The sequence below is a fragment of the Dermochelys coriacea genome, chromosome 12 (assembly GCF_009764565.3).
Source record: "Dermochelys coriacea isolate rDerCor1 chromosome 12, rDerCor1.pri.v4, whole genome shotgun sequence".
In the NCBI taxonomy this organism is placed as follows: domain Eukaryota; kingdom Metazoa; phylum Chordata; order Testudines; family Dermochelyidae; genus Dermochelys; species Dermochelys coriacea.
Window position 1 is genome coordinate 39590146 of NC_050079.1, and position 26326 is coordinate 39616471.

The 26326-nt window shown below is 59.7% G+C and overlaps 3 protein-coding genes across 7 annotated transcripts in view; 1 reads left to right on the forward strand and 2 right to left on the reverse strand.

Moving 5' to 3' along the window:
• RNF166 (ring finger protein 166) overlaps window positions 1-3169 on the reverse strand; it is a 28817-nt gene extending 25648 nt beyond the window's left edge. For 2 of the 4 annotated variants that reach the window (XR_006275053.1, XM_043494901.1), the window contains exon 1: window positions 2943-3159. Coding sequence is in view for 2 of the 4 variants with exons in the window: in XM_043494901.1 (XP_043350836.1) it covers window positions 2943-3136 (194 nt within the window). In the remaining 2 variants the exon portion in view is untranslated. Of the gene's footprint in view, window positions 1-2942 lie in introns of all 4 variants that reach the window. The other 2 variants (XR_006275052.1, XM_038368417.2) reach the window with 2 other exon arrangements.
• Window positions 3170-3194: 25 nt separating this feature from the next.
• CTU2 (cytosolic thiouridylase subunit 2) lies at window positions 3195-16178 on the forward strand. 2 transcript variants are annotated; one of them, XM_038368413.1, is made up of 15 exons: window positions 3195-3348; window positions 4315-4389; window positions 5498-5576; window positions 5668-5727; window positions 6386-6446; window positions 8633-8742; window positions 9261-9547; window positions 10171-10306; window positions 12778-12909; window positions 13332-13423; window positions 13804-13910; window positions 14446-14587; window positions 14831-14897; window positions 15156-15214; window positions 15516-16178. In XM_038368413.1, the coding sequence occupies exons 1-15, from the start codon at window positions 3287-3289 to the stop codon at window positions 15583-15585; spliced, it is 1539 nt and encodes a 512-aa protein (XP_038224341.1). In that variant the 5' UTR covers window positions 3195-3286; the 3' UTR covers window positions 15586-16178. The 2 variants fall into 2 exon arrangements, 1 of the variants encoding a protein (XP_038224341.1); XR_005288438.2 differs by lacking the exon at window positions 14446-14587.
• PIEZO1 (piezo type mechanosensitive ion channel component 1) overlaps window positions 16061-26326 on the reverse strand; it is a 104988-nt gene continuing 94722 nt past the window's right edge. Inside the window, 18 exon segments of the mRNA XM_043494905.1 lie at window positions 16061-17284; window positions 17987-18185; window positions 18611-18667; window positions 18670-18683; window positions 19312-19363; window positions 19366-19433; window positions 19525-19701; window positions 20473-20561; window positions 21124-21312; window positions 23400-23547; window positions 23876-23928; window positions 23930-24035; window positions 24509-24610; window positions 24612-24721; window positions 24913-25054; window positions 25319-25418; window positions 25719-25817; window positions 25820-26024. Of these exon segments, the coding sequence (XP_043350840.1) occupies window positions 17035-17284; window positions 17987-18185; window positions 18611-18667; window positions 18670-18683; window positions 19312-19363; window positions 19366-19433; window positions 19525-19701; window positions 20473-20561; window positions 21124-21312; window positions 23400-23547; window positions 23876-23928; window positions 23930-24035; window positions 24509-24610; window positions 24612-24721; window positions 24913-25054; window positions 25319-25418; window positions 25719-25817; window positions 25820-26024 (2160 nt within the window). The 3' untranslated portion in view covers window positions 16061-17034.

A 26326-nucleotide genomic window follows, 5' to 3' on the forward strand; every position in this document is an offset into this window, starting at 1 on the left:
TCCTCTACCATTCCCCACCAAGCATAAGCATAGGACCTTCAAAGCTCTGCTCACCCGCAGCCTCATTCCCGCCTACTCCTTCACAGGGACCTAGCTCCCACCCATTCCTTCCTTCCATTCTGACCCCGATGCTGGGATGACAGCCCTCTCCTCTTCACAGCAAAGCTTTCCAACATTGTCCCCTGCAAGATTCCTAGCTGTAGTTGGTGCATACACCACTGTGTCTACAGGAGGGATAGGCACAGTGATAGACATGGCTGTCCTCCGCATCATGCTCAATCATTACTGAGACAGTAATGCAGGCAGGCCAAATCCACCCCAGTGACCCAAAGACAACCAGAACAAAAGGAGCAGGACTCCAGCGGGAGTCATCATTGCAAGGCTAGGTACCAGAACAGCTTTGTTTGTTTCCAGTAGACTGCAAGCTTGTTGGGTCCAGCGTTGTCTTCTTATCCATTGGCACTGTGCTGACCACTGAAGCTCAATCAATAAAAGCAATGCCACTGGGACAGAGGGAGGCCTAAGATTGGACCGGCCAGCTTGGTTTGATGTAGGAGCATGAACTGCACGGTCCCTCCACTCTGCTGAGAAAGCTACGTTCGGAACCGATTCTTGGAATTGCTGATCCTGTCTGGCTCATCAACAGCAAAGGTGAACAATGGCTGGAGGCAGAGGCCTGCAGAACAACCCAGAACCTGCCACCTTTGTCATTGGTCCAACGGAGAAGGGGCGATTTTAAACTGCAGTCCGTGATTTGGAGAAACTGGACATTTTTCAGGCTCTGAAGGAAGTTCAAGAGCAGCTTTGGGCCCCATCAGCCTTCTGAGGAGTCTGTTTACTACGCCAGGGGAACATGGCTCAGAATTAAGCATTTGGAAATAGTCAAAGGTGCCTGTGTTCCCTGTTTGATTCAACAGTCTTTCATACACCACCACTACACAGAATTCTCTCTCCTATGGTGTGAGTTGTCAGTTGGTCTGGCCCTGCCATTTGCAGTCCCCCAAATAGTTAGCCTCCCATCCACCCTCAAGGGATGCTCAGTCTGAAAATGCAGCGCCAGACAGTGCACTCCCTGAAACTGCAGGGCAAAGCTCATCAGCTGCAAGTTTTTCCACTGCTGGTGAACTCAAACCACCAAGCTACATTCATCTACCAGCAGGAGTATATTTTACATGAACAGAACCACCTAGTCATCTGTCTGCTACTCTGAGTGACCCTGTAACCGGGAGATGTAGCCCATCTCCTCCTGCAGTCCTCCCTTTCCCGATGAGTGTAATGTCCTTGATCAACAAGTGAGGCTCTCTCTTAACTTGTTTTGCCAAGGAGGGACCTGTCCTTTGTGGGGTTTCCCCATGAGCATCTTAGCAGATTCACAGATAACTATACAAGCACAGGTTTCAGAGTAGCAGCCGTGTTAGTCTGTATCCACAAAAAGAAAAGGAGGACTTGTGGTACCTTAGAGACTAACAAATTTATTTGAGCATAAGCTTTCGTGAGCTACAGCTCACTTCATCGGATGCAAGCACAGGGCACTACAAGACTCCATAGTTTCTGCTGCTGTTGTCATTAGCAGACATTCCTTTCACTCCAGCTGCCATTTTACTATGCAGTGCTCTGTTCTGCCCTCACACACATTGCTGAAGTGCCCATCAGTGTCACACCTGGGTGGCAGCTTATGGAATACCCATACCATCAGCATGAGCCCCACTCCCTGGCGTAGCTATTTACAATGAGGAGGTGATATGGGGAGACTGAGGTAAAGTCCAAGATGGTGAAGGAGGCAGTAAGTTTTGCTGTTTCATTCAGCATTGCCAGTATTTAAATTGGAGATCTTCAAGATATCCTGGAAACTACTTCTGGTTGTAAAGAGAAGGGAAAATCAAGGGACGGTCTACGAAATGCTTCCTTCCAGGCGCCCTATAAACCTTGCTGCTCCCCCTGTACCCTAGATCAAAACAAAACCCATGGAATAGGACATTTGCTAGTACCGAACATAAGACCAACCATACTGGGTCAGACCAAAGGTCCATCTAGCCCAATATCTTGTCTTCCGACAGCGGCCAATGCCAGATGCTTCAGAGGGAATGAGCAGAACAGGTCATCATCACGTGATCCATCCCCTGTCGCCCATTCCCAGCTTCTGGCAAACGGAGGCTAGGGACACCTGCCCCTCAAGCTGCCTCCCGTCACTTCCCATCCCACCTCCTTCACCAATTAGACTGTAAGCTTGTCAGGGCAGAGCTCTTCGGCAAAACACTTTGCATGTTGCCGATACCACACAAACAAGCCACCACCGTCGTCGGCATAAGCGTTGTTTGCTCCGGAGTTAAAATCAATCAAAACAAGTAGTGCATGTTCTGACATTTACAACTGCCTCTCGCTCTGGGGAATCTAGTCATAAGACATACCCGCAGAAAGGCGGTTTTAGGGAACCGGGTGACTCAGCTGTTAGATGATCGGCTACAACAACATAAGAAGCTGCCAATCACCCCGCGCCCAAACAGACTCCCAACAAAGCTGAGAATCCAGTGGCTCCGTTCCAGACAAAGGGCCCCATCGCTTATGAGCCCCTGGGGCGAAACCCGGCCGGTGGGAGCGTCCCGCCTGGGCCGGGCCGGGGACTGTGGTCCCATGGAAAGAACCCACCGACTGGGAGCCGGGCGGGGCGGGCAGGGGTCGCTGGGGGAGGGGCTCCAGGCCCCGGCTTGGGGGGCTGGGAGGGGGGCGGAGGGCGTGTAGCCCCAGGCCTGCTGTGCAGCACGGGGGCCCGAGGGGTCCCCTGGCTACCCCAGAGACGGGGTGTGGGGGAGGGGGCAGGCGCCGAGCCGGGGGGCGGGTTATGGGCTCGGGGGCGGTTTCTTCCCTATGCCCCCCCCCGGGCCCGCTACCCGGATGCGCACGTCGGGCCCCAACGCCCCCCGCGAGGCCCCCCCCGCGCTCACGTGTGGCCGCAGCCCCCGATGCACACGGCCCGGTGATACACCTCCAGGCAGATGGGGCAGCTGAACTGCGCCTCCAGCGTGTCTGGGGCGGGGGCGCCGGGCGGCTGCTCCCGGGGGGCCCCGCCCGGGCCGGGGGCCTGAGGCCGCTGCTGGGCCGCGGAGACCAACAGGCTCCGGAACATCGCGGCCGCCATGAGGGAGGGGCGGCGGCGGCGGGGCCGCGCATGCGCGCCTCCCCCTCCTCACCGCGCGCTCGGCGCGGGCCGGTGACGCAGCAGGGGCGCGCCGGAAGCGGTGGGATCGGGGCCGGGCGGCCCGTGGGGGAGGGGCGCGCCGCCGCCGCCATGTGCCAGGCGCGGGAGGAGTACGGGGGCTGCCACCAGCCCCAGGGGCGGCCCCGCCTCAGGTGAGAGCCCGCCCCCCCCCCCCCGCGCGGGGAGCGACCGGGGCCCCCGGGGATCGGCCTCGCGGGGGTGGGGGGCGCCGGCGCGGGCCGCCCGGCCCAGCCGCGGTCCAGCGCTAGCCAGGGCCGGGGCCCCTTCGCCGCGCCCGGCCGCAGAGACAGCGGGGGCGGGAGGCCGGCTGGAGCCTGGGCCAGGCCAGCTCTGGCTCCCTTGGGCCGCAGAGCGGGGCCGGGGGGACCATCGCTGCGTCTGCCCTGGGGGCGCGGCCGACGCAGCGATGCGGAGCTCTCAGCTCCCCGAGCGACGCAGCTGGGCCGGCCGACATCCTGCGGACAGGCCGGGCCTGGGGCGGGGGGCGGGGGGCGGGCTACAGTGCCCCGCCCCGAGGGACACGGCTCCGCAATGGGGCCTGGGGGTGCTACAGTACATAGGTAAATAGCCACACCGGCGACCGCTGCCTTGTCCTGGGAGTATTTCGCTCACCGCTTCGTGCTTCGGCCCTTCAGAGGAGTGAGAAGTTGCAAGGGGGGCCCTGAGCCTGCATCTGGCCCGATTTGCACGTGGCCACCATTGGCATGGCACAACGGCAGCTGTGTGTGCGCAAATACCAGCTTGACCACTGGTGCTTTGGAAACTGAGCCTGATCTAATTGACATGTGGACAGAGATTTGTAGAGTTGGAGGTGGTAACTGGTCAGCTCGGGGACTAATAGTATAACGTACTAGTTGTGCTGTCACCTGCTATGCATACATAACCACAGCATTTCAATCTCTATAATTCCCACATCGACCCCCAAATTCATTTCTTAAAAAATACAATTGTACTACGCCCATCTTTCAACTCCGTACTTAAAAAGCACCTGGTGTCTTCAAAGTGTTGAAACAAGCTGATGGTGGTTTGCAATGCTCTTTGCTTGAAGGTGGTCCCTAGGGTGGTAATCGGTTTGCTTTGATTGTTTCTTTCCCCAGCTGTGCGCAGAAGTGCATGAAGTGCAAGGAGGCGTCTCCTGTGTTAGTCATTCGTGTTGGAGATGCCTTTTGCAAGTAAGAAAGAAACAGTCACAGTGATTTGCAAGAGGAAACCCTGTTCAGAAGGCCAGAACGTTCCCATCTTTAGAACCTCATTTACTGATCTTTATAAATCTGTTTGAAATAGGGCTGTTTATGATGAGGGTTGCAAGAGAGATTCAAACCAACAGTTTTGTGCAGCAGATGGAACTAATTCAGGAATGTGGGGAGTTGCCCTGTAAGGCCCTTGCTTTGAATTTGCATCTTTTTGTTTCTGCAAAGACCCAATCACTACCATTGCATGCAAGAGATACTGTGATGCAGGTCCCTAGTTATGGAGAAATGGGGTCTGAGCATAGGGAAAAGCGGGGGTTAATTTGGAAAACAAACGGATCTAATCTGCCCCATATTGTTTTTATATGGATTTCGGAAGTTGATCGGTTTGAGCTCTGCCGGCCAGATTTTTGAATGCCTGGGATTGCAGTTGCGTAGGCACTTTGTACGGGTATTGCTCTGACTGAGATGCAACCCAAGCAACGGCACGCACGCGAGTGATCCGAGCTGCAGTTGCGGTTACCAGCGGGCATTCCCCTACCTGCATGCCTGCGTTCTTTGCAAACGTGGCCGTCTTTCGCCTTGCGCTCGTTTTACACTGACAGCTCTGAACTGAGGCTGGGGAACTAAATGACCTCTCCTTGTGTCTGGCTTAACTTGACCATTTAAAAAAGCAGCAAACCCTTTAAAATTGATACCTGTCTTTGTACAACGGAACTTTTTCCTCTTGGGCTTTTTATTTTGTTTAAGTGTTTTGGCTTGGAGGGCTAGAGAGGGATCCAGTCCAGCAAGCCTGGTTTCTCAGACTAGCTTTAAAATGGATCTCCACAGACTTCTGGGTCCTCAAACTGGAGCTGTCTTGCTGTGAGACGAAGCTACTTGATGAAATCTTAAGAGGGACTCGTTGACTGACTTTGCTGTTGGGCAGGGTAGCGGGCAGTTCACTGTGCCTCCCAATTGGCCTGTGCTGGAATCAAAGCTTTATTAGCAGTGATATGCGGGTGCTTGAGGTGGTGCCTGCCAAGGCTGGAATCTCGCGTAAAGTTGGGATTGTCGTTTCTAATTGCTTACGTGTATGTTTGTTTCCAAGGGCCTGTTTCCGGGAGTATTTTGTTCACAAGTTCCGTGCGATGCTTGGGAAGAATCGTGCCATTTACCCAGGAGAGAAGGTAGAGTTGCTTTTTGTGTAAGGGACGGATGTAGGAAGGCAAGAAGGAAGCAGAAATGGATGGTTAAGTGTCTCTCCTATCTCCCTTACAGGTTCTTCTTGCTTTATCGGGCGGACCTGCCTCCAGCTCAATGCTTCGACAAGTCCAAGAGGTATCCGCTCTGCAGCGCAGCGTGGAAACTTGTTAGTTGTTAGGAACAGTGAGAGCAGTTAGCCAGAGGAAGGAACAGCCACCTGGACCGTAGCTGGGGTATTAGAGATGGTTAAGAGGAGGCTGATGAACTAGCAGAGAGGAAAGCATTGCTTTGTGGGATGATGGACTGGATCTCCCAGAGGGCTGTCTGCTTCTGTATGCCCCCATGTCTAAACCCGTAGTAGTGCAATCACTGAATGTGGCTCCTTAGAAGTTCTCACAATTCCTGCCCAGTGCACCTGCAGCTCTCTGTTCCCAAAAGGTGGGAAGCTCACAGCCCCCCGGGGAAGTCCGAGCGAGGGGGGCATCTAAGCTGCGCCCACAGTTATTACGACTATGCCTGTAAGGGGCCAAGTCAATGTTTGAGCCTAATGAGGTGTCGATTACAATCACTTGGTCTAGGCTGGGACCTTCAGCTCACGAGATCTAGGTGTGTTGTTAACTAGAAACATTCACCATCTCTCCTGGGGCTGTGGGAATGCCTCTCTAACAGCCAGGACCAGAAGAGTCAGAACTGCCCTCTCTGCTAGATCCAGGGGATATTGCTACGACACGCAACCATTCATTACCTTTCCCAGTGCTTGGGGCGAGCAGCTCATTCCCATTTCTCTTCTCAGGGGCTGAGTCGGGGGACAGCCAAGAAATTGCGCTTTATACCAGGCATCATCTACGTTGACGGTAACCCAGCAACCTGACCTGCTCCCAGCCCATTCTGTGCACGTGGTCTTGGGCCAGCCTCCAGGCAGAACCCTCTGGACTCCGCTGACGCTGTCCAGCATTAGGAAAGCCTGGTTTTGGATAGTGCCCCTCTCACTGTTAAGGCCTGTCTAGTTTCTCTGATCTCCTGTTGCTGGTAGCGTCCCTTCAGGCCTGGAGAGGCAGGATCCCCAAGAGAGCAGTGAGACGGCCAGCGAACAGAGTAAACACATTGGAAATGGGGGGTTAAGCTAGTCTGGTTCAGTGACTGGCACCCAGGGGAGGCACACTTCAGACACACAGGGCATGCAGGTGGATGGCGTCCCCTTCCCAGGAAGGGTCTGGCCACTCAAAGGCTCCCACACCCCTCCAGTCAGAGCTCCTGGCAAGCCAGGGCAAGGCATGGGCTCAGGAGTAGGGCTCTTAGCCTGTCCACCACTCACAGTATCCCCTCCTCAGGCAGCAGCTTCCCCACTTGGCCTGGTTCTCTGGTCCCTCTGGGCAGGAAGCAGGGGGAGATTCCTTCCCCTGTGTGGGACTCAGAGCCTCCCACTACCCCATTTAATTTCCTTGCCCTCATGAGTGGGGGGAGGAGGGAGTTTCCTCTGTCATTGCCCTGACAGACTATTAACCCTTACCCCACCCTCAGCTGGGCAGGGGATGTGTGCTCCCATCGCAGATAGGCTAGGGCTTATTGGCAGCTGCTAGCTGCTCTCTTTAAATCCTAAGAGACAACAGGCTGGGTAGCTACACCAGCCCCCATTATGGGGTGGGATGGACCAGGGGGTTAGTGCACCAATTGTGCTTCCATCTCCAGAGACTGCAGAGCAATCCCAGTCTGGACCCTACTAGAGCATGAGTTAGCTCTTCCCAGACCCCAGCGGGTGCATGGGCTGGACATGCCCTGCTGAGCCCAGCACTTTGTTGCCTGACCATCTGGGTGCTCTCCACATGGTAGTGCCAGCAAGCTGCGTAGGAGTAGAGAGACTGTAAATAGGATGGGTGGAGCTGCTCTGCTTGTTTCAGGATGGAGGGGGGGATCCTCCTACCCCTCCCGACATCTCTGCGGGGTGCTGAAAGGGAGTGGGGCCTGGCTGGAGGATCAGTGTATTTCTTCTGGATTCTTTCGCTGGGTGCTGCTGCTGACTCAGTGGCGTAGCCTGTTGTTTGATGACACTCACACTTCAGTCTTAAAAACGTTCGAGACCAGCCAGTTGAACTTAGCCAAATGCCTTGTCTAAAGAAAAACCAGCACAACACGCAGAGACACACGCACCCTCCGGCCGAGAAGCAAACTCTTACAGTGGGTTCGCCACGCATGGAAGGGGTGTTTCAAAGATCCGCATTTCAACTAGCAGCATTTATAGGATGATTTTACAAGTTACAAAGCTCTTTACACATCACTGAAGTCCAATCCCTCTGTGTGTATCGGTTCCTTCACTTGTTGGCCTGTTCGTTCCTTATCTTTGTTTAGTTACTAGCACTCCAGGGATATGAAGGTACCTCCCCACTGTGCTGCGGCAGAACATTCATGGATTTTGCCTTTGAAAAGTTTCTTATTGTCTAATGCCAAAGCTGACTTCAGCTTTGCAGAGCGTTATGGGATACTGGACGTGGATGAACAGAATTGTGGGAAGAGCATAATTCATTCAGTTAACATAACTTCCCAACACCTAGATCTATAAACCCATGCACAAAATACCTACGCGTATGCGGTGTACTACACCTAACGTGTATTGGCGAATAGTGTATATGGAGATGAGGAAGAGAGGGCGTACGCATCTAAAGTTCTGCAGCATGGCTCCAGGCTGCCCATGGAGAATCCAGGTCCCACCTGGAGATGGTTGGGTCTGGCTACTTGTAGGAAGATGGAGCATTGCTGGGGACTGCTCCCCTGGCTGCACTTCTGTCTTAAAGAGAAGGGTGGCTGCAGTTTGCTCCATTGCATGCAGCCCTCAAGGCCTGCAAGCCCATATCCCCCCTGCCCAAGCCTTGGAGAGCCCCATCTCCCCGCTTCCTGCCTTGATAGTTGGTGAGGAGGATAGATGTGGCTGCATGCCTTCTGGGTTGGCTGGAGTGTCCTAGGTCACCCCCTCCCCACAGACAGAGAAGTCTCTTCTGCAAGGCAGCTAACTCTCCTCATCTGGCATTTCTTGTTTGCTGCTCAGAGGGAGCCGTGTGCGGACAAAGCCTGGCTGAGAGAGAGGAGATGCTGTTCCAGATGGAGACCATCCTGCAAGCCTCAGGGTTCCCTTATCACCTGGCCCACCTAGAAGAGGTAGGGTGGGATCACGGCCCTGGGGAACGCTGGGGCGGACTCACATTGCAGAGAACTGGGGGCTCCCACGCTGGGGCAGTCACTGGGCGAGAGATCAGACTTCCGCTACAATTCCAGGTGCTGGGAGAAGAGCCTCTGGATGAGATGTCAGAAGCCCCTTCTCAGCGTAGCCACCCAGTGCCCTAGGACTGAGGGAAACAGATCCGTCCAATAGGAGTCGACGAGGCTGGGATGGAGGAGGCCTATGCCCAGGTGTCCTTAGGCATGATAGGGCCTGAATGAGACAAGTGTATTAGAGAGGCAGGCTGGTGTGAGTGGGGAGCTGGAGCCGAGACTCCTGACCTCTAATCCTGTCTCTGGCACAAGCTTCCTGGGGCTCCTCCAATGTCTGGGTTTTGCCAGCTCCCGAGGCACCGATCTCGGGTTGGGATGGAGGCACTGCCAGCGGGTGTGGGTCTCGGAAGCACCATGCAGATGCTCGCTGTGGCTAACAGGATCCATCTGCTTGCTCCGTTCAGGTGTTTGACTTGCCCAGCTCTATCCTGCAGCGTGTGCCCCACAATCCCGCAGGCCCCAAGAACAGCTACAAGGAGGCTGTGGAGGGCTTCATCCACCAGCAGAGGCAGGAGGAGGGCGGAGGCCCCTCTCTTCCTGCGAGGCAAATCCAGGAGAAGCTTGCCGAGTTCTGCATGCAAGATGTGCCCGGAACAGAGGGGCTGGCCACAGTCCGGACCGAGCAGCTGATCCGGCTCTTTGAGTCCGTGAAGACTTTGACAGCTAAAGAAGAGCTGCAGCAGACCCTGCGGTGAGCCCCCTCCAGAGTGCTGTGGGGAATGGACAGGGCCTCCCACTTCCCTGTGAGCAGGGCTGCATGTTTTGCCCTTTGACCCTGCCACCGGGGGGCTGCCCAGGTGGGGAGGGGCTGAGGAGCTTTTTCCTCTGCCTTTCTTGTCCTTGGATCCATCCCAGCATGCACTGCTTCCTAGCCATGATGCTGCAGCTCCCATCCATGGGAGCGTCTGTCTGTCCCATCGCCCTCAGGCCAGGCCTCCCAGCGAGCTCTGGGGATCTCAGGATGAGCTGCCTAGGCCACTTCCCTGGGTGCGCTAGGTTTTGCAAGGCACCCAGCTGCCTTTGGAATTCAGTGGGGATTGGAGGCCAATCTCCCTTCAGGGCCTTGGGAAAGCCGAGTCCTACTTATCTCCCCCCAGCTCCCTTGAGATCTCGTCTCTCTCCTCTGAAGCCCCCAGGAAGGAGTGGGCTCTGCTGCCCCACATGGCCCCTCTGCCTCGCTCTGGTACAGCAATGGGTGGGAGGCTTGCTGCGTGAGCTGGTGTTCGTGAGGAGCTGCCCAGGGCTGATGGGCTCAGCGTCTCTGCCTGGGTCTGGGCTACAGCCCTCACTCACTTCTGGCTGCTTCTCCTTCAGCAACCACCTGATCCTGCACACGGCCAGGGCCCAAGGGTACTCCAAGGTCATGATGGGAGACAGCTGCACCCGCCTGGCTGTCAAACTGCTGACCAACCTCTCCCTGGGGCGGGGAGCCTCCCTCGCCATGGACACGGTAAGTGCTGGCCGCAGTTGGGTCGGAGTCACTGGTTACCCAGACTGCACTGTTAGCCCCTTGGTCCTAGCGCTGCCAGGCTGCTGTGCTAGGGGGAAGGGTGGCTGAGGGAAGGCCCCGGGCCCACTGGGGCCTCTCTGCTCTGCCTGGGCCATGGTGGCTCTAATGCGCTGTGGTTTATTGGGACCTTGGGGAGAAGCTGGCAGTGCCATGGCGGCTCCACTGTCTTGGTAGCTCAACGTGCCCAGGGCCCACGGCTTCGTGCTGGGTGAATGTGTAGCCCTCATGGGGGCCTGGAACAATGGGCTGCTATTTCCCTGATCTTCTCCAGCTGCCTTAATGCCTCTACCAGGCTCCCCGCCAGTACATGGGCATCGGAGCAGAGCAGCGTGCGAGCTGCCATACGCGTCAGCATGGAGATTCTGATCCGATTAGTTTCCGCTCCCTGCGCTCCAGGAAGGGGAAGTTTTCCTGCTCGTGAAATTGACATTTCTCAGCAGCAGCAGTAAACACTGGAGCTGGGACAGGTGTCACTGCACTGACTGCTCGAGCCAGGGCTTTCGGTCAGGCAAGCTGAGCCACGTCCTTCTGCTTCCCTTCACAAGCTGGAGTGAACGCCTTGCAGCCCTGGATCCTGCCGGGTTGCGTTAACCCTTAGACTGCGGCTCCCAGGCACTGGGGGACTGATTAACAGAGAGATACTTGGGACGGTACATCTTCACCCACGCCTCCCTGTGGGGCAGGCGCCAGGACAGACTGGAAGTGACTGCTCCAAGGCCAGAGAACCCAAGAGTTCTTGGCTCCCCTCTCGGTGCTCAGAGCAGGAACCCAACCACTGAGTTTTTACTGATGGGAGGCCAAGGAAGAAAAAGATAAAGCAACAATAAAAACTCAAGTCTGATTCTCCCACCCTGAAAATCTAAAGGGGGGAGTTGGAGTTAGGGAAACTCCCAGCCCCAGGGAATGGTCTGATCTATGTTCTTTAGTCCCCATTTTAAGAAGGACTGCAGCTGTAGGCACTGTGCGTCCTGAGGAAATTGCTCTTTAATCCCTTCCCAGCACCAGAGAGCAAGGGGAGTGGGCTGGCCGGGGTTCCCGCATGTGCGCAACGGAGGGGTTTAGTGAAATTCAGGGGGAAGTAAAGGTAGCTCCCGTAAAAAGCAGCCCCACCTCCTATAGTGTAGGCAGCTGCTCCCAGTACTGGGAGGCCAGCAAGAGAGAACCTGGGCCTGACTTTTTCCCTGCAAGGGACCGATTGCTGCTTGTCTGGCAACTGGAGATCGGGGGAGGGCATTCCCCCTAGCACAGAGCTGGCTAGGTGCATTGGGGTCTCTGCCTCCCACCAAAGCCCATGCTGGAGACCAGCTACCGGCCTTGACAGATAGGGATCGCCACCCTGGATCAGATCTACCATCTTCCCCAGCCTCTGCTTGCCCTTCAAGGGGGATCCCAGGTGCTGCTTTGCACATACTCTGCAGACAGCAGCTGTTCCAGGATTAGCACTGGGTCCTGCCTCACAGCTGCTTTCAACTCCAGGCGTGTGCAACACAGCGGGGAGCCAGGCGCAGCCATCGGGTCTGTGCAGCTTGGCTGGGAAGCCAGGGGCCAGAAAGGGCGCTGGGGGAGAGGCTGGCTGGGGGGCGTCGCTCCGACTGATCCGCACAGGGGGCCGTTGGAGGAACTTGGACACATGGGCAGAGATGTCGTTGCAGCTGGCTGTGGGCAGAGCCCCCTCAGCAGCGACCTGCACCGCCCTCTGTGGAGCCCCACAGGAGGCCTGTGAATGCCAACTCGGTGAGAGAGCCTCTGTCCCTTTGCTGGAGGCTGGCTAGGTTACCAGGGAGCAGGACACACCCTTGCCCCACTGGGATCTGCCTCTTGGATTAGGCTGCATGTCCAGCCTGAGAACTCCCCACTCATGGGCAGCAGCTGGCAGGGAACATTGCCCAGTGGTTTGAGCAAGAGGCTGGGAATCAAGACTCCTGGGTTCTAGTCCCTGCTCCGGCACTGACTCCCTGTGTGGCGTCAGGCATGTTCCTTCCCCTCAGTGCCTCGGGTCCCCCTGTGAGATGGGGGTAGCAGCTGGGCGGAGAGGTTTGTAGAGAACCCTGACGTGGGTGCTGCCTGCCCCAGAATCATTCCTATGACTGCCCTCGAGAGCATAGCTCTGAGCACGCTGCAATCCAGCTCCATGGGGAAGCTAGTCTGGAGGGCGGGGGCATGCTCCTGCCTGGCAGTTCACCCCCAGTACTTGGCACTGCCATTGGTGTGCTCCTGGCATGGGGCCGGTGCTCACCCAGCCGCGCTGAGACCCGAGCGCTCCGGTCAGATGTGCAGGACGGCTGGGTCCATCCGCAGCCCCAGGGGGCTGGGCTGGGCTGGGCTGGGCTTGGCTTGGGGCCATCCCGGCTCTGCGCTGGGGTTGGCCCCCGAGGGCAGGCTGCTCCTTCACCCAGTGTCTTTTCACGCAGGGCTTCTCGGACGATCGCCATGGCGATGTGGTGGTGGTGCGGCCCATGAGGGAGTATGCGGCCAAGGAAATTGCCTTCTACAACCACCTGTTTGGCGTTCCCACGGTCTTCACTCCTGCCTTGGACACCAAGGTAGGGGGTGCGCGGGTCTGAGCTCTTCCGGCAGGGCAATGGCACTCCTGTCTCCCACATCCCAGCCCAACTCATGGGATCTGCAGCCCTTCCCAGCGGTCAGTGCCATGCAGGGCTCCGGTGCCCCTGGCACCAAGGGGCACTTTCCAAAGTGCCTGCCTGCAGTGATCCCTGACAGGGCTGAGAAGCGAGGTCAGGGCTCCATGCCCAGGGGCCCGGCTGACGTGACTGGGGGAAGGCTCTGGCAGATTAGACTAACGCCACCTCCCCCGGGCCTGGTGCCGCTTCCTTCACGCCAGGGCCCCTGAACGTCTGTGGGGATGATCCAGTTGCTTCGCTGTCATCACAGGGGAGTCCTGGAGTGGGCGTGGAGGTAGGAGCCAGCTAGGCTACGAGACACCCTGTGGCTTTCTCCCCGGCAGGCTCTGGAGAAGGCCAGCATCCACCGGGTGATCGAGCGCTTCCTCTACGGGCTGCAGGCAGAGTTCCCCTCAACCGTCAGCACCGTGTACCGGTAAGGGCTGGCCTCTGAGATCAGTCCCGTCCCTGCAACTCCTGCAGGCCTTGGCTCTGCTCAGCTGGGAAACGTGGGGAAGGCTTCCCCTGGAGGCCATTCGCCCTCATCAGAGCAGAGCCCTGGAGGGAATGGCTGGAAGCTTCTGCTTCTGGGAGGGTCAGAACTCTGCAGCGCCCCAGAATCCTGACCCACAGCACCTCCTGCTGCACAGGGCGCCCAGGACTGAAATGGCCTGGGTGGGGCTACAGGGCACTGATTGAACTGTGGGTGGGAGCCTGGGACTGGAGGAGTGGGACCTGCGGGTCAGGATTGAGGGGCACTGGCAGATGCTGGCATCGCCTGGCATTAACCTCTGTGCGTCCCCCTCGGGGCTGCAGGACGGGCGAGAAGCTGAGTGCGACCCCTGGAGATGCCGGCCCTGCCGCGGGTGCTGCCGAGCCCGAGCACTGCCTCCTGTGTTTGTGTGCCCTGGACACTAATGTGGGTAAGTGCGAACGCTGCCCACCCACCCCTCCCGGCTGAGCCCAGCCAGTGCAGGCTCTGTTCACTCAGCCCCTTTCCCTGAGGGGGCAGCCTCCCCCACCCACAGGATCCCCCCTGGCTGATCTAGGGCAGGGCACCAACAGCTACCCTCCCAGGTCAGAGCCCATCAGGGTCTGGCCCCTCACGACCCCCACAGGAGCAAAGCTGGGGACCCTTGCCATGGGTGGGGGGGCTGGGGCCTAGAGATGCAGCCTGGCTAAAGGCAGGCAGGGCGAGGATTTAACTAGCCCCTTTTCCTATCTGCCCAGCTGAACTAAGGGCCTGGATATTCCCAGGGCCCCTTGTGCAGGGGAACCTGCCTCTGGCTGTGCCTGGCCTGGAAGGGGGCGTCTGAAGGCCAGGGCTGTGGGGTTTGCCATTCTGGCTCGGGTCACTGGCCGGCCCTGTCTGCTCCGCCAGGGAGAGGCGGATGCCTGGCCTGCTGGATGGGGAACGGAAGCCCGAGGGGCTCTGACTACCATCTCTCTTTGGTGCAGAGGACGGCTCTGCTTTGCAAGCAATCCTGGTCTCGGAGCAGCTCTCCCAGCAGAGGCTGCCAACTGCACCGCCTGCCGGGAGAGGGTGCTGCCAGGGGGCAGAGGAGCAGAGAGGGTGCTGCATGAACATGACAGCTCCAGGGTAAGGCACCTCCAACACAGGAAACCCCCCAGCCCAGGATCCGTTGCGGGGTAGGTGCTCTGCTTGGATCAGCACTGGCCTTGTGGCCCCGTGCGTGCTTCCCGTCTGGGCCTACACTCCCCTAGCAACCACGGCACCTCCCTGCCACCATCCTCCTTAAGCTGTCCCCAGCCAGCTCCTCGCAGGGTATCCCTGGAGAGAACCGGCCCCAGCCCTCACCTCACTTCTGCCTTCTCCCCTCAGGGCTGACGCCCGGGCCGACTTCCTGCCCCTGCTCTGCTACGGCTGCAGACTGACCATCAAGGACACGGTGAGCCCCTCTGCCCCTCCAGGGCCCTACTGCAGCCCAAGCCAGGCTGGCGGGGCCGGTCTCAGCCCTGCTTTATGCCCCGGGCAGAACTGGCTGTCTAGAGGGGTGGGTCTCCTTAGGATCCCAGCTTTGTCCATCAGCTCCCTGCATCCTTCCCTACCCCCATCCAGGGCTGAGGCACAGTGCCAGGAGCTGGGGCGGGTGGGGGACACACCCTGGCTGGGGGCAGCCCGTCACCACCGCTCTGTTCTGTTCCAGACCTGCCTGGAGAGCCTCCCGCTCTACGTCCGCTCGGAGGCAGAGCGCAGGAAACGCAGGTACGGGGAGGGCGGGCGGGTCGGCGCCATCAGTCGCTGCACTCCTGGGGCCTGCGTCACAGCTTGAGCCCTGGGAGGGCCGGGACTTGGCTCTTGCACGGATCCCAACCCCTTCGTCGGCAGACGTGGCTCTAGGCCGGGGAGGAGCCAGTGACCCAGGGATCAAATTATAAGCAAATCAGAGGCAGAATCTCCTCCTTTACCGTAACATCCAGAATGTGACCCAGCTGGTGGGACCAGGCCTGCGCTGGGAGCTCACAACCCGACGTGGCAGGGAGCTGAGATGGTGGTTGTCTTCCAGGGCCGCGATGAAGCTGGAAATCCAGGAGTTCTTGCTGGAAGATGAAGCTGTGAATCCGGGTGAGAGCTGACAGGTGGGCAGGGCTCCCTCCTCTGGACCACGCTCCCGAAGAGCTCTACTCTGTCCTGGCTGTGGGGGCCCCAGGAGAAGCACACCTGCCAGAGAGCAAATGGGGCCTGGGCCCAGCCCCCTCCAGCCTGGTCTTGAGATCACCGGGGCCCTGCTGCAGGGCATCCGGCCTGCCTTTGTTTCCAAGGTGCTGGGCCCAGCTCTTGTTCACTGTCTGCCTCCGCCGCGGGGGAGAGGAGAGGAGAGGAGACACCTCCCAACTGCCCTCCTTTTAATGACTATTTCAAAGAGGAATACGTTATTTTGCACCCCTGGACATACAGCTGGATTGAGGCCCTGGGGCGACTCCCCAATCTTGAGCGGGTGAGGCCAGGCTGAGTCAGGCCCTCAGACTGTGCCAGCCCCCAGTGGAGCACCCAGCCGGGAGGAGGCAGCTTCACGCCCCGCCTGGGCAGGAAGATGGAGTCAGTCAGTCACACTAGCAGGCCTTGGCTTGGCTTTTATTAGAGATCTATATAAATAAACCATTTGAATTTTTAAAAAAATCTACAGTCCAGCTGGAGGGAGCCCAGCCCTCGCCCCCGGGAGTGGTTGGGGGTGGCCAAACCAGTCCTGGGGCAAGCAGAGCGCCGCTGAGCTGCCTGCACTGTGCTAGCACAGGGAGCAGTGGCTGCAGTAGCACGTCCCACACCCTCTGCAGACAGGGCAAGAGGAGCGGCAAGCCCAGCACCGCCTGTGGGGTGACAGGCCAGTGGGACCCTCTGCTTGCACCCATGGGTGCTGGCCAGTGCTGTGCTGAGGGAGTAAGGTATTGCTTTGGAGAGTTAGTGCAGCCGGCTTCAGGAGCAGGCCAAGGGGGTGACTGGGCCAGGCTTTGCCTGCAGTGGGGTTGGGAGCAACTGCGGCCGGCTGGCTTCGATTCTCCCGCTGCAGGAGGGGGAGGCCATCTCCCTCACAGGCAGGCACAGCTGCTGAATGGGCTCCAGAGTGCACCCCCTTCTCTCTGGGGTGCTAACAGCCTGGCAGCAGCAGGGCTGGAAGGCACTGAGGTGGGGCCGGGGCAGGAGCGTGTCCCCACCCAGCTGATGTGGAGGGACCACGGCTCCTGGAGGGGGTGGGGGGGGTCTTCACCCAGCTACCTTTAAAGGACTCACTAGTTGTAAAGCAATTAAACTTCCTTTTAAAAAGCACAAGTCCAGCCTTCCCAAGATGCCCCCTCGCCCCCATGGGTGGCGCTGGGCACAGCTCAGACTCCCAGGCAGGGTGGGACCCCCTGCAGCCACTGGGGCTGGGGGATGGCCTGGAGAGCTCAGGGTGCACTCGGCCCAGCCTCCTTCTCCCCCCCCCCCCGCACGGGTCTCTCCAGCTGGGCTGGTTTAAGCCTCAGTGGTGACGTTCCAGGGGTCAGAGGGGGCCCGCAGCCGCAGCGCTGGTCATGGGTGGCTCCCTGCTACTCCTTCTCCCGCGTCCACTTGATCATGGTCTCGGGCGAGCGGTAGAGGAAGATGAGCTTGGCGTAAAGCTCCTCCTCCAGCTCCAGCTCGCCCGTCTCGCGCACCAGGAAGATGTCCTGGCACAGCTTGAGGATCCGGTCCACGCACGGCAGCTCCTCGAACATGATGGAGTGTGAGATCTCGCTGAAGAAGCCCCGCACGAACTTGCCGATCACCAGCACGATAGATACATAGAGGCCCATGATCCTGCAATGGGGCGAGGGCAACAGGGTCAACCCTTCTCCCTGCCCCCCAGCACCGCCCTTCCCTACAACCGCTGGGCCCTGCACTGAGAGCAATACTCCAAGCAATGGGATGGGCTGGGACTCCCATTGGGAAGCCAGCAAGGGACAGGAGGCCACCCTGAGCACATTCGTGTGCTCCTTGGGGTGAGGAATGGGGGGCGCCGGGAGCAGGAGGCCCTGAGCTCTGCTGCTGGCATGGTCATTTGGATGGGCTCAGGGTTTGTACCACAGCACTGGGGACAGGCCAGGGAGTCCCCCCAGAAAGGCCTCCAGGCCACAGGGATAATGCCCCACTGAGCCCAGGGGCTTCCCCAGGCCAGATGCCCCCTGATACTCAGGGGGGGCACCTTCCCTGCCTTGTACCAGTGAGCCTAGGGGTGTCCTCATATTGCATTGGGGGGCACCCTGCCCATCTCTTCCCCCCCAGCCCTGGTACCCCAGAGCCCTGGGCTGGCATCCTTCCACCCCCTTACACTAAATAGCCGCTGGTCCACCCTGAATACCTCCATACCCCTGACCGGCCAACTCCCCCCCGACCTGTGCAGCACCCCAAGGCTGCTATCCCTTCCCTCCCGCCACTAGAGCCCTGGGTTGCCCCAGCCTGGTGCCCTTCCTCAAGCAAATGCCAAGGGGGGGTGGTTGTGGAAGGGGCCCTGGCACTCACCCGTAGCCAGCCAGGAAGCCCAGGCTGGGCGGGCTGACCTTGTCATTGAAGATCACCATGGGCAGGATGTTGCAGTCCTGCCGCTGGCACTCGGTCAGTCGCACCACCCACCACTCCAGGAAGCTGTTGGTGCTGCCCCCTGTGCCCACGGGCTCCCGTTTCAGCTGCACCTCCACGCCCAGGTAGCTCTCTTCCTCCTCTGCGGGGATGGAGAGAGATGGGGTCAGGGCTGGGGGTTTGCCCCCTTCCAGCCAGGCGGGACACCTCTCCCAGCACCCCCATGGCTGGCTTCCCAGGCACTTAGCCCAGTCACCCCCCAAAGCGGCTCCTGCGGGGCCATGCCCCCAGGCAACCCCTCCCACAGTTCATCTGCCAACCACTGCAAGGCCCAGCCCTGCAGCAGTCCCCCCGTGGCATGGCAGCTGGAGAGGCAAAGAGGCATCTTCCCCTCAGCTGCCCCCCCTCCAAGGAAGCAAGGCCCCGACGCTGCCAGCAGCATGGAGACTGGGGACACCTGTCACCCTAGAAACCAGGGACTGAGCCCCTCCTCCCTGGCACCCTGGGGCAAGTTCCTCCCCACACCAGGCAGCCCCAGCTCCCTGGCTTAGCATGCTGGGGGCTCACCTGGCAGCAGCTGCTTGACGGGGTTGGCCTCTGGGCCATTGGGGCCTTGCTTCCTTGGAGGTGGGGGACTTGCCTGCAACACAAAGGGGGTTGAGGGGAGCCAGGCCGAGCCCTCCTGCTCCTCCTGGTGTGGCCAGGCTCCGTGGGGAGCTGGGCAGAGGGTGACGGCTGGGGGGCAGTCAGACTGCTCGCACCGCGCTGTTCCCCGCTCCCTGAGACGCCAGCCCCTCGGCACGGCGCAGGCTGGTTCCCTCCTGGCTGCGCAGTGAGGACGGGCCCCCAGGCCTTGCTGTTCACCAGCGTGCTGAACCCAGCCAGAACCCCCCGCCCCATGGTAGTCACCCTTGAGTCACCCGTGGCTCCACCCCACCCCTCCCCTAGTCACTCGCAGCCCTGACCCGCGGCCGTCCACCCATCCTGCCCTGCCCGCTGTAGCTGACTCTGACCTGCCCCCCATTATCCCCTGCTCCCAGGGCCAACCCCCCACTTCCTGTTGTGCTCTCCCCAGCGCCCTGCAGGGAGAAGCTATTCCTCCCCCAACACTCGTGCCATGGGGCCCCAACGCCCCCGCTGGGCGGCCATGTGACACCCTGGGAGCCTGGCCCCCCTGCCACCGGGCAGCCGATGCTTCGTTGCGGGACAGCAGGGGTTTAATTGGAGGCTTCCAGCCCCTCTTCTGCTCCCCCGGTTCCCGCACTCACACGGGGGCGTCCCTGGTTCCCTGCAGCAGGTTGGCAAGCTCGGTGCGGACAGGGTGCCTGGCTGCAGGTCGGTGGTATGCTTGTCGAAGGTGTGCTCCACGGTGCCACCCTTGCCCAGGTCCCTGCCGGGAGAGAGAGGGGAGGCAGGGTGAGTGTGCAGCAGGGCACAGGCCCTGGGGGCAGCAGAGCCCCCGACCCGGTCCTGGCCGGTACCTCTGGAAGGTCCAGGTGAGCCGCAGCGTGATGTCCGACGAGCCGTTCAGCAGCTCCCTCCGCATCTGCTCGCGGCTGGGGGGGCTGATGCTCCAAAGCGAGCCCGAGCTGCCCTCGATGCGCGCTGTCACGATGTCCTCGTAGCCGTACAGCGTGATGAACTGCATGGCCACCTGCCAGCGCAAGAAACATCAGTGTGGGGACAGGGACCCCGCCTGACAGCCCCGCCCCAGCCATGGCCCCCACCCATCACCGACACGGGGGGGGGAGACCATCAGAGCAGGAGTGAGGGGCAAGGACCCTGACCGACAGCCCCGCCCCAGATGGCTGCCACCCCAGCCACGGCCCCCACTGATCACCAACACTAGGGGCGGGGAGAGACCATCAGGGCGAGAGTGCGGGGCAGGGACCCCGCCCGACAGCCCCGCCCCAGATGGCTGCCACAGCCCCCACCGATCACCGACACCAGGAGCGGGGAGAGACCGTCAGGGAAGGAGTGCGGGGCAGGGACCCCCGCTCCAGACAGGGCCCCCGACCCAAGCGAACAGGCCCCTGGGCTGGAGCAGTCGCTGCCTTTGCACACAGCAGGGACAGGCATTAGTGGGTGCGACTCCCGCTGGGTGCAAAGGGGGCAGGCTCTGGCCTGGCAGCAGGAGCAGAGCATGGGCAGCCAGCACCAGCAGCAGTCCCGCTCTCGACTGGGAGGAGAGGGGGACGCTCGGTCCAGCCCACGCTCATGGGTGCCTCCCAGCATAGCCCCTCTGTGGGAGAGGATGGGTGAGTGTGAGCACCACCAACCTCCACAGTCCCCCATGCTGACCCCCCCCTTCCTAGTCCCCCCCAGCACACCCCCTGGGAGCCAGGATCTGCCCTTCCTCCTGCACCCCTCACCCACACTGTGGCTCTGCCCGGCCATGCCCCCACGGCTGGCGGGCGGGCCCCTTACCCTGCCTTTCAAACTGGTTGGTGAGCGCCTCGTAGTCCTGGGGCGTGAAGGGCTGGATGGACTGCTGCTGGGCGCTCATGGTGAAGAGCGGCTGCGAGGCAGCGGGGAAGGGAGCAGGCGTTAGGGCCAGGGGGTGGGCAGGGACAGCCCCAGCAATTCCCGCCCCCCCCCCCGGGCAGCCAGGCAGCAGCACCAACCTGCTACTGCCGCGCTGTACCCGCTGGGAAGCCCTGGGGCAAGGCTGAGCGGGAGGTTGGGGCAACAGGAGCCGCAGCCCCATCCGGCCGAGGGTCTCAGCATCCTGCGGACCCTGTGTGCCCAGGGTCACATGAGGAGGCAGGCACAGCCAGGGAACCCAAGAGTCCGGGCCCTTACCCTGCTTCTAGACCAGCCTGCCTGCCTCTCTGCAGCCAAGCGCAGGCCAGGCATCCCCAGCCAGTGGCCCGACTCCCTGTCCCACCAAGGGGGAGTCTGAGCCCAAAGCCAGGAAGGTCCCCAGGCCCCCCTCCCTCTCCCCAGCCAGCATCCGGGCCATTGGGCAGCCAGAGCTGAGTGTGGCTGAGCAGGGCCCTGGAGCTGCCCTGACGGTGATCAGAGCCATGGGGGTCTGAGCCCCGCCCAGGGGGATGCCCATGGCCTGGCCTGGCCATTACCTCATAGCCCCCCAGCTGGAGGGTGACGGTGACGTCAATGGGGCGGTTGACCACGCCCACCACGGAGCGCACCAGCGACATGAAGAGCAGCGGGAACCAGATGATGCAGATGAGGAAGAGGATGATAAGGCCACCCATACCGTACTTGACTATCTTCTTCTTCTTCTGGCCCTTGGGCTGGGGGTATCTCTGCGGGGACAGGGCGGGCTCAGCTCGGGGCCAGCCGGGCTCCCTGCAGGCACTGGCCCGGCCTGGGAAAGGACAGACCCCCGCCCTGGCGAGACAGCTGTGCTAATGGCTCCCAAGGCTCATCTCAAGGCCTTTCCCACCCTACCGGGGGCAGAGGAGGAATATGGGGGGAAGAGAATCACGCTGAGTTAAAACCTGAGCATCTTGGAGCACATGGTCTCCGCACACATGCCTGCGGATACCCCTTAATCCCAGCCCCCGTGTTATTCTATCCTGGGCTCCTTGCAACCCAGCTCAGCTAGTGCCCCTGAGCCCCAACCCACAGCCTCCTGCTCTGCCAGTCCCAGGCTCCCCCGGGCAGCGTCCGCCAGCTGAATCAGACGTAGCCACATTCTGTGGCTGAAGAAATGCCAGGCACCTAGCTGAGATCCTCAAACTCATTTCACTTGTCCTGGAACTCAGCTCTGCAGAAAATGCCTGCTACACCACCCAGCCCGCCGCCCTACCCAGCTCACCCACCCCGCCCCACCCCACCCTGTCCCTAATACCCTTTCAGCTTCAAGTCCCCAGGCCTGGGCATAAGAACAGCCACACCAGGTCAGAACAAAGGTCCACCTAGCCCAGTATCCTGTCTTCTGACATTGGCCAATGGCAGGTGTCCCAGAGGGAGAGGCCCAAGGACACCCAGAGCGTGGGATTGCATCTCTGACCATCTTGGCTAATAGCCATAGATAGACCTATCCTCCACGAGCTTTTTTTTTTTTTAACCCGGTTATAGTCCTGGCCTTCACAAACCCTGGCAAGGAGTTCCACAGGTTGACTGTGCATTGGGTGAAGAATACTTCCTTTGTTTGTTTTAAACCTGCCTATTAATTTCATTGGGTGACCCCTGGTTCTTGTGTTATGAGAAGGAATAAACAACACTTCCTGATTGACTTTCTCCACACCCGTCATGATTTTACAGATCTCTGTCATTCCCCGAGTTGTCTCTTTTCCAAGCTGAACAGCCGCAGTTTTACTAATCTCTCCTCACACGGAAGCTGTTCCACCCCCCTCATCATTTTCGTTGCCCTTCTCTGCACCTCTTCCAGTTCTAACATAGCTTGTTTGATGGCTGCAGCACATTGAGCAGATGTTTTTGGGGAACTAGCCACAGTGACTCCAAGATCTCTTTCTTAAGCGGTAACAGCTCATTTATGTACAGTGGGATTATTTACCCAGTGGGCATGACTTTGTCCATAATATGTGGTGACATGGTCGCAGTCAATTCAGGGATAGCTGAAATCCCCCATGATGACTGTTTTTGTAGCCTCTCCAATCCCTCTGAGCATGTCACAATCACCATCGCCATCCTGGCCAGGTGTCGGCAGCACATTCCCATGGCTGTGATCTTATCATGCAGGCCTGGAACTCCTATCCTCGGAGAGTCTAAGGGGCGCTTTAATTCATTAAAGATTTTTTACTGTATGGACTTTGCTTTTGCCCACAGCACCATTCCCCCATTAGGGCGACCTACTCGGTCATTCCGCTATTGCTGCGCCCCATTGATTATCACCGTTCCACCAAGTTTCCGGCATTCCTATTCTCATTTCATGCCAGCTCTTCTAGGTCACCCATCTTCATAGTTAGACTGCCTGTATTTGAGGAGAAGCACTTGTACATTTTGTCAATATTCAGCTGCTTGCTTTCCTGTGTTAGATTTACATGAGACTCTTGTACGTTTGACTGTTCCTTACTAGCTCCTGCCTGGACTTTACCCATTTCTTTCCTGTCCTCTTTCCCAGGATATAGAGTTCTCCCTTCAATGATTTCACCCCTACGGGATGTGTCTGCCTCAACTGTGCGCTCCACACCTGTTGGCTTCGTTTAGAAAACCCTCTCCGACCTTTGTAGCTACACGCGCCAGCAGTCTGGCTCCACCTAGGTTTAGCGGGAGCCCATCCTTCCTGTCTAAGTTCCTCCCTTCCCAAAAAGCCGGGGGGTGAGCAAGCCAGGTCTCCATTTCCAGTGCAGCATGGCATGGGGCTGGCTGCTAGCACCATACCGTGGGCAGTGGGGGGCAGGACAGCAGGGATGGGGAACCCTACCTTCTCAGTCTCCCGGCTACACTTGATGATGAAGATGTTGGCGTAGATGTCCTCCACGCACATCCAGTTGGAGAGGGACAGGGTGGTGTCAGTCCAGACCCAGTCCATCACGGCCCGCAGCTCCACCAGGAAGGGCACCAGGCGAAACCTGCCGCGGGCGAGGGGAAGAATGAGCAGATCACTGGCTGCACCTGGGGGAAGCCAGCTGTCCTCTGTCCACCCTGGGTGTCCCCCTCCTCCAGGATCCCCTGCTCAGGGCAGCCCGGGGGCCCTGGCCACATGACAGGCTGCACCATCCCATTCTGCCTCCCCCAGGTCCTGGGAAGCACCACTTGGATACAGGATCCTTCTTCACTCCTGTCCCTGGTGTTGGTGCTATACAGTCCCTGCACACACTCCTGGAGAGCGAGGCCCAGAGACAAGGAGGCTGGGGTGGAGCTCACCCCCGCGAAGATCAAAGGGCAGGTCCCCGTTACCCTTGGAAGAGGAAGAGGTTGAGGTGGTTGTATTTCTTGGTCAGGAAGTTGCTCCAGGATGCGAGTCGGGTAGCCGCAGCGGATCTGATAGGCCGACAGAGCGAAATAGATGCACTTCACGAAGTACCACAGCTGGGCTACTGTGTTCAGGCTGAACATCCTGCAGGGGCAGGAGACGGAGAGAGAGAAGTCAGTGAAATGGGGAGGCCGGCAGACGTCTGGGCAATTTGTGCATCACTACAGTTCTCGGCTCCCACCTGGCCAAGCCAGACCCTGCGCAGCCTGCGCATTAAGGGGCTGTGTAATTAACAATTCGTACCGAGAGTGCACTTCCTGTCTGCAGACGCTCACCGATCTATCTGCACTCCCAAGGGCAGCGCGGGGTTATCCCCGCAGGAAATGACCTGCCCACAGAAACCAATGGCAAGATGGGAATAGAACCCAGGTGTCCTGACTCCCTAGAACCTGGACTTCGACCATAGGTCCACCCCTCCATCTGGAATGACAAGGGGCTGGACTGGGATACTCTGGGAGCAGAGCGCTGTGCAGTGCCCTCATCTTCCATTCCGCCGGACCTGGGCTGGAGTGAATCAGGTGCCCGACGGCGGCCCCACCTCCCCGAGGCCGCAGTACCTTTCGGTGACCGCGGGCAGGATGAAGAACATCCAGAGGTGGATGCCGAAGACCAGGATGACCTGGAAGATGAGCTTGCCCAGCACGGTCTTGCGGAGTAGAGGCGCGGTCGATGACCATGGTGGAGAACTGGATGAGCAGCATGACCAGGAAGGCCTCCGGCACCTGGTCATCCGACAGCGAGGAGGTGATGTCGGCAGCGGCTGAGTGTTTCTGGGGAAGCCAGAGACGGGCCATTACAGGGCACAACGCCTGGCCCTGGGCCTGGCTGGGTAGCCCGGGCTCCAGCCCTGCAAGGAGGCTGGAGCAGGTTAGCGGGGAGGGTGTCTGGCCCGGAGCAGTGGGCGCTGCGGGTACACAGGGGAGCGGCCAGCCCAGCAGCCCAGCCCTGGGGCCTGGCTTACCCCAAAGGCCCAAGCCGAAGAGATGATGAAGTCGACCACATCTGCCAGGAACATGAGGGCGTAGACGTCAGTAGCAGCCTGATACTTGGTGTTCAGGATGGCGCAGAAAAAGCCCCTCAGTGGCTGGTACATGTTCTGTGCGCTGAAAGTAGGCGAGGAACTCAGGCCAGGGCACCCCCGGGCAGCCAAGGGGCAGGCTCCCTTCCCGCCCCCCGGGGCCCGCCAGCCGCCATCAAGCAAATCAAATGTTTGGTTCACAGAAGTGGGCATCTCTTCCCCTCCCGCCCTGACAAATCTGATGGGGATGGGGGTGGCAGGGGTGGGGGGTCAGGGTGTGCAGTGGTGGTGCGCTCAGAGGCTGGCCTGACCTCGCTGACCCTCCAGGCTGAGAGTTGGGGTCACTTACACAGCTAGGAAAAAGAGCTTGACTCTGAGTCCAGCCTTCAGCTTCTCCCGGGCTGGGCTCTGCTGCTTCTCTTTCTTCCTTCTCCTCCTCTCCTCCTCCTCTCCCTTCCTCTTCTGCCCATTCAAAAATCAAGGTTAGCCCCCAGCATGCCCAGCCCGTGGGCTGGGGAAGCGAGCACGTGGGCTTCTGCCCCCGGATGGGTGGGGCGGGAGCACCCTGCTCTGCACGGCCCCAGAGTGGCACAGACAGGCACCCCCCAGCCCTCTCTGGCAGCGGGTCCCCACAGTGCCAGGGTTTCTAAGGGAGATCCCAGCAGAATGGCCCAGCAACCCTGCCAGGGTTCCTAGCGCCCCCCAGCAGGGAATGTGCTCACACCACCAGGAACCCCCCGCCCATGTACCAGCCACTGTCGCCGCTGCCTTCCACTTCTTGGTCCACCTCCTCTTCTCCTTCTTCTTCCGGAAGCGCAGGGCTCCCCTTCTCCCCTCCCCAGCCCCCTCTCCTGGAGCTGGGGCTCCAGCTCTGCTGACACCACCCTGCCTCTGCACCATCCCCCGTGTCCGGCTCGCACTGCTTCTCCTCCTCCGCCCGCTCGGCCTGGCGCTTCTCCTCCTCCCCCCGCGTCCTGGCGCTCTCCTCCTCCGCCCTCGGCCTGGCGCTTCCACTTGGCGAAGGCATCCTCCTTGTGATCCCACAGGCCGTAACACTGCAGGGGAGAGGGGTAACCCAGGGTCAGTGAGCTGAGCTGGGGATGGGTGACTGGGGGTCGGGATCAGGGCACTGCGGTGTCCAGCCTGAAGCTTGGCCTGGCATGTCCGACTGTGCTATCTCACACCACAGCGCCTCCCAGGCTTTGAAAGCTGAGCCCCATTCCAGTGAAACAAGACCCCCCCGGCAACCCCTGTGTGTTGTCAGAGGCTCGGGCGCCAGGATGTACACACCTTTCCCAGCTAATGTTGGGCCCCCACTTGCCTCCATCACTCTGCAGAGCCTGACCCTCCCCCTTCC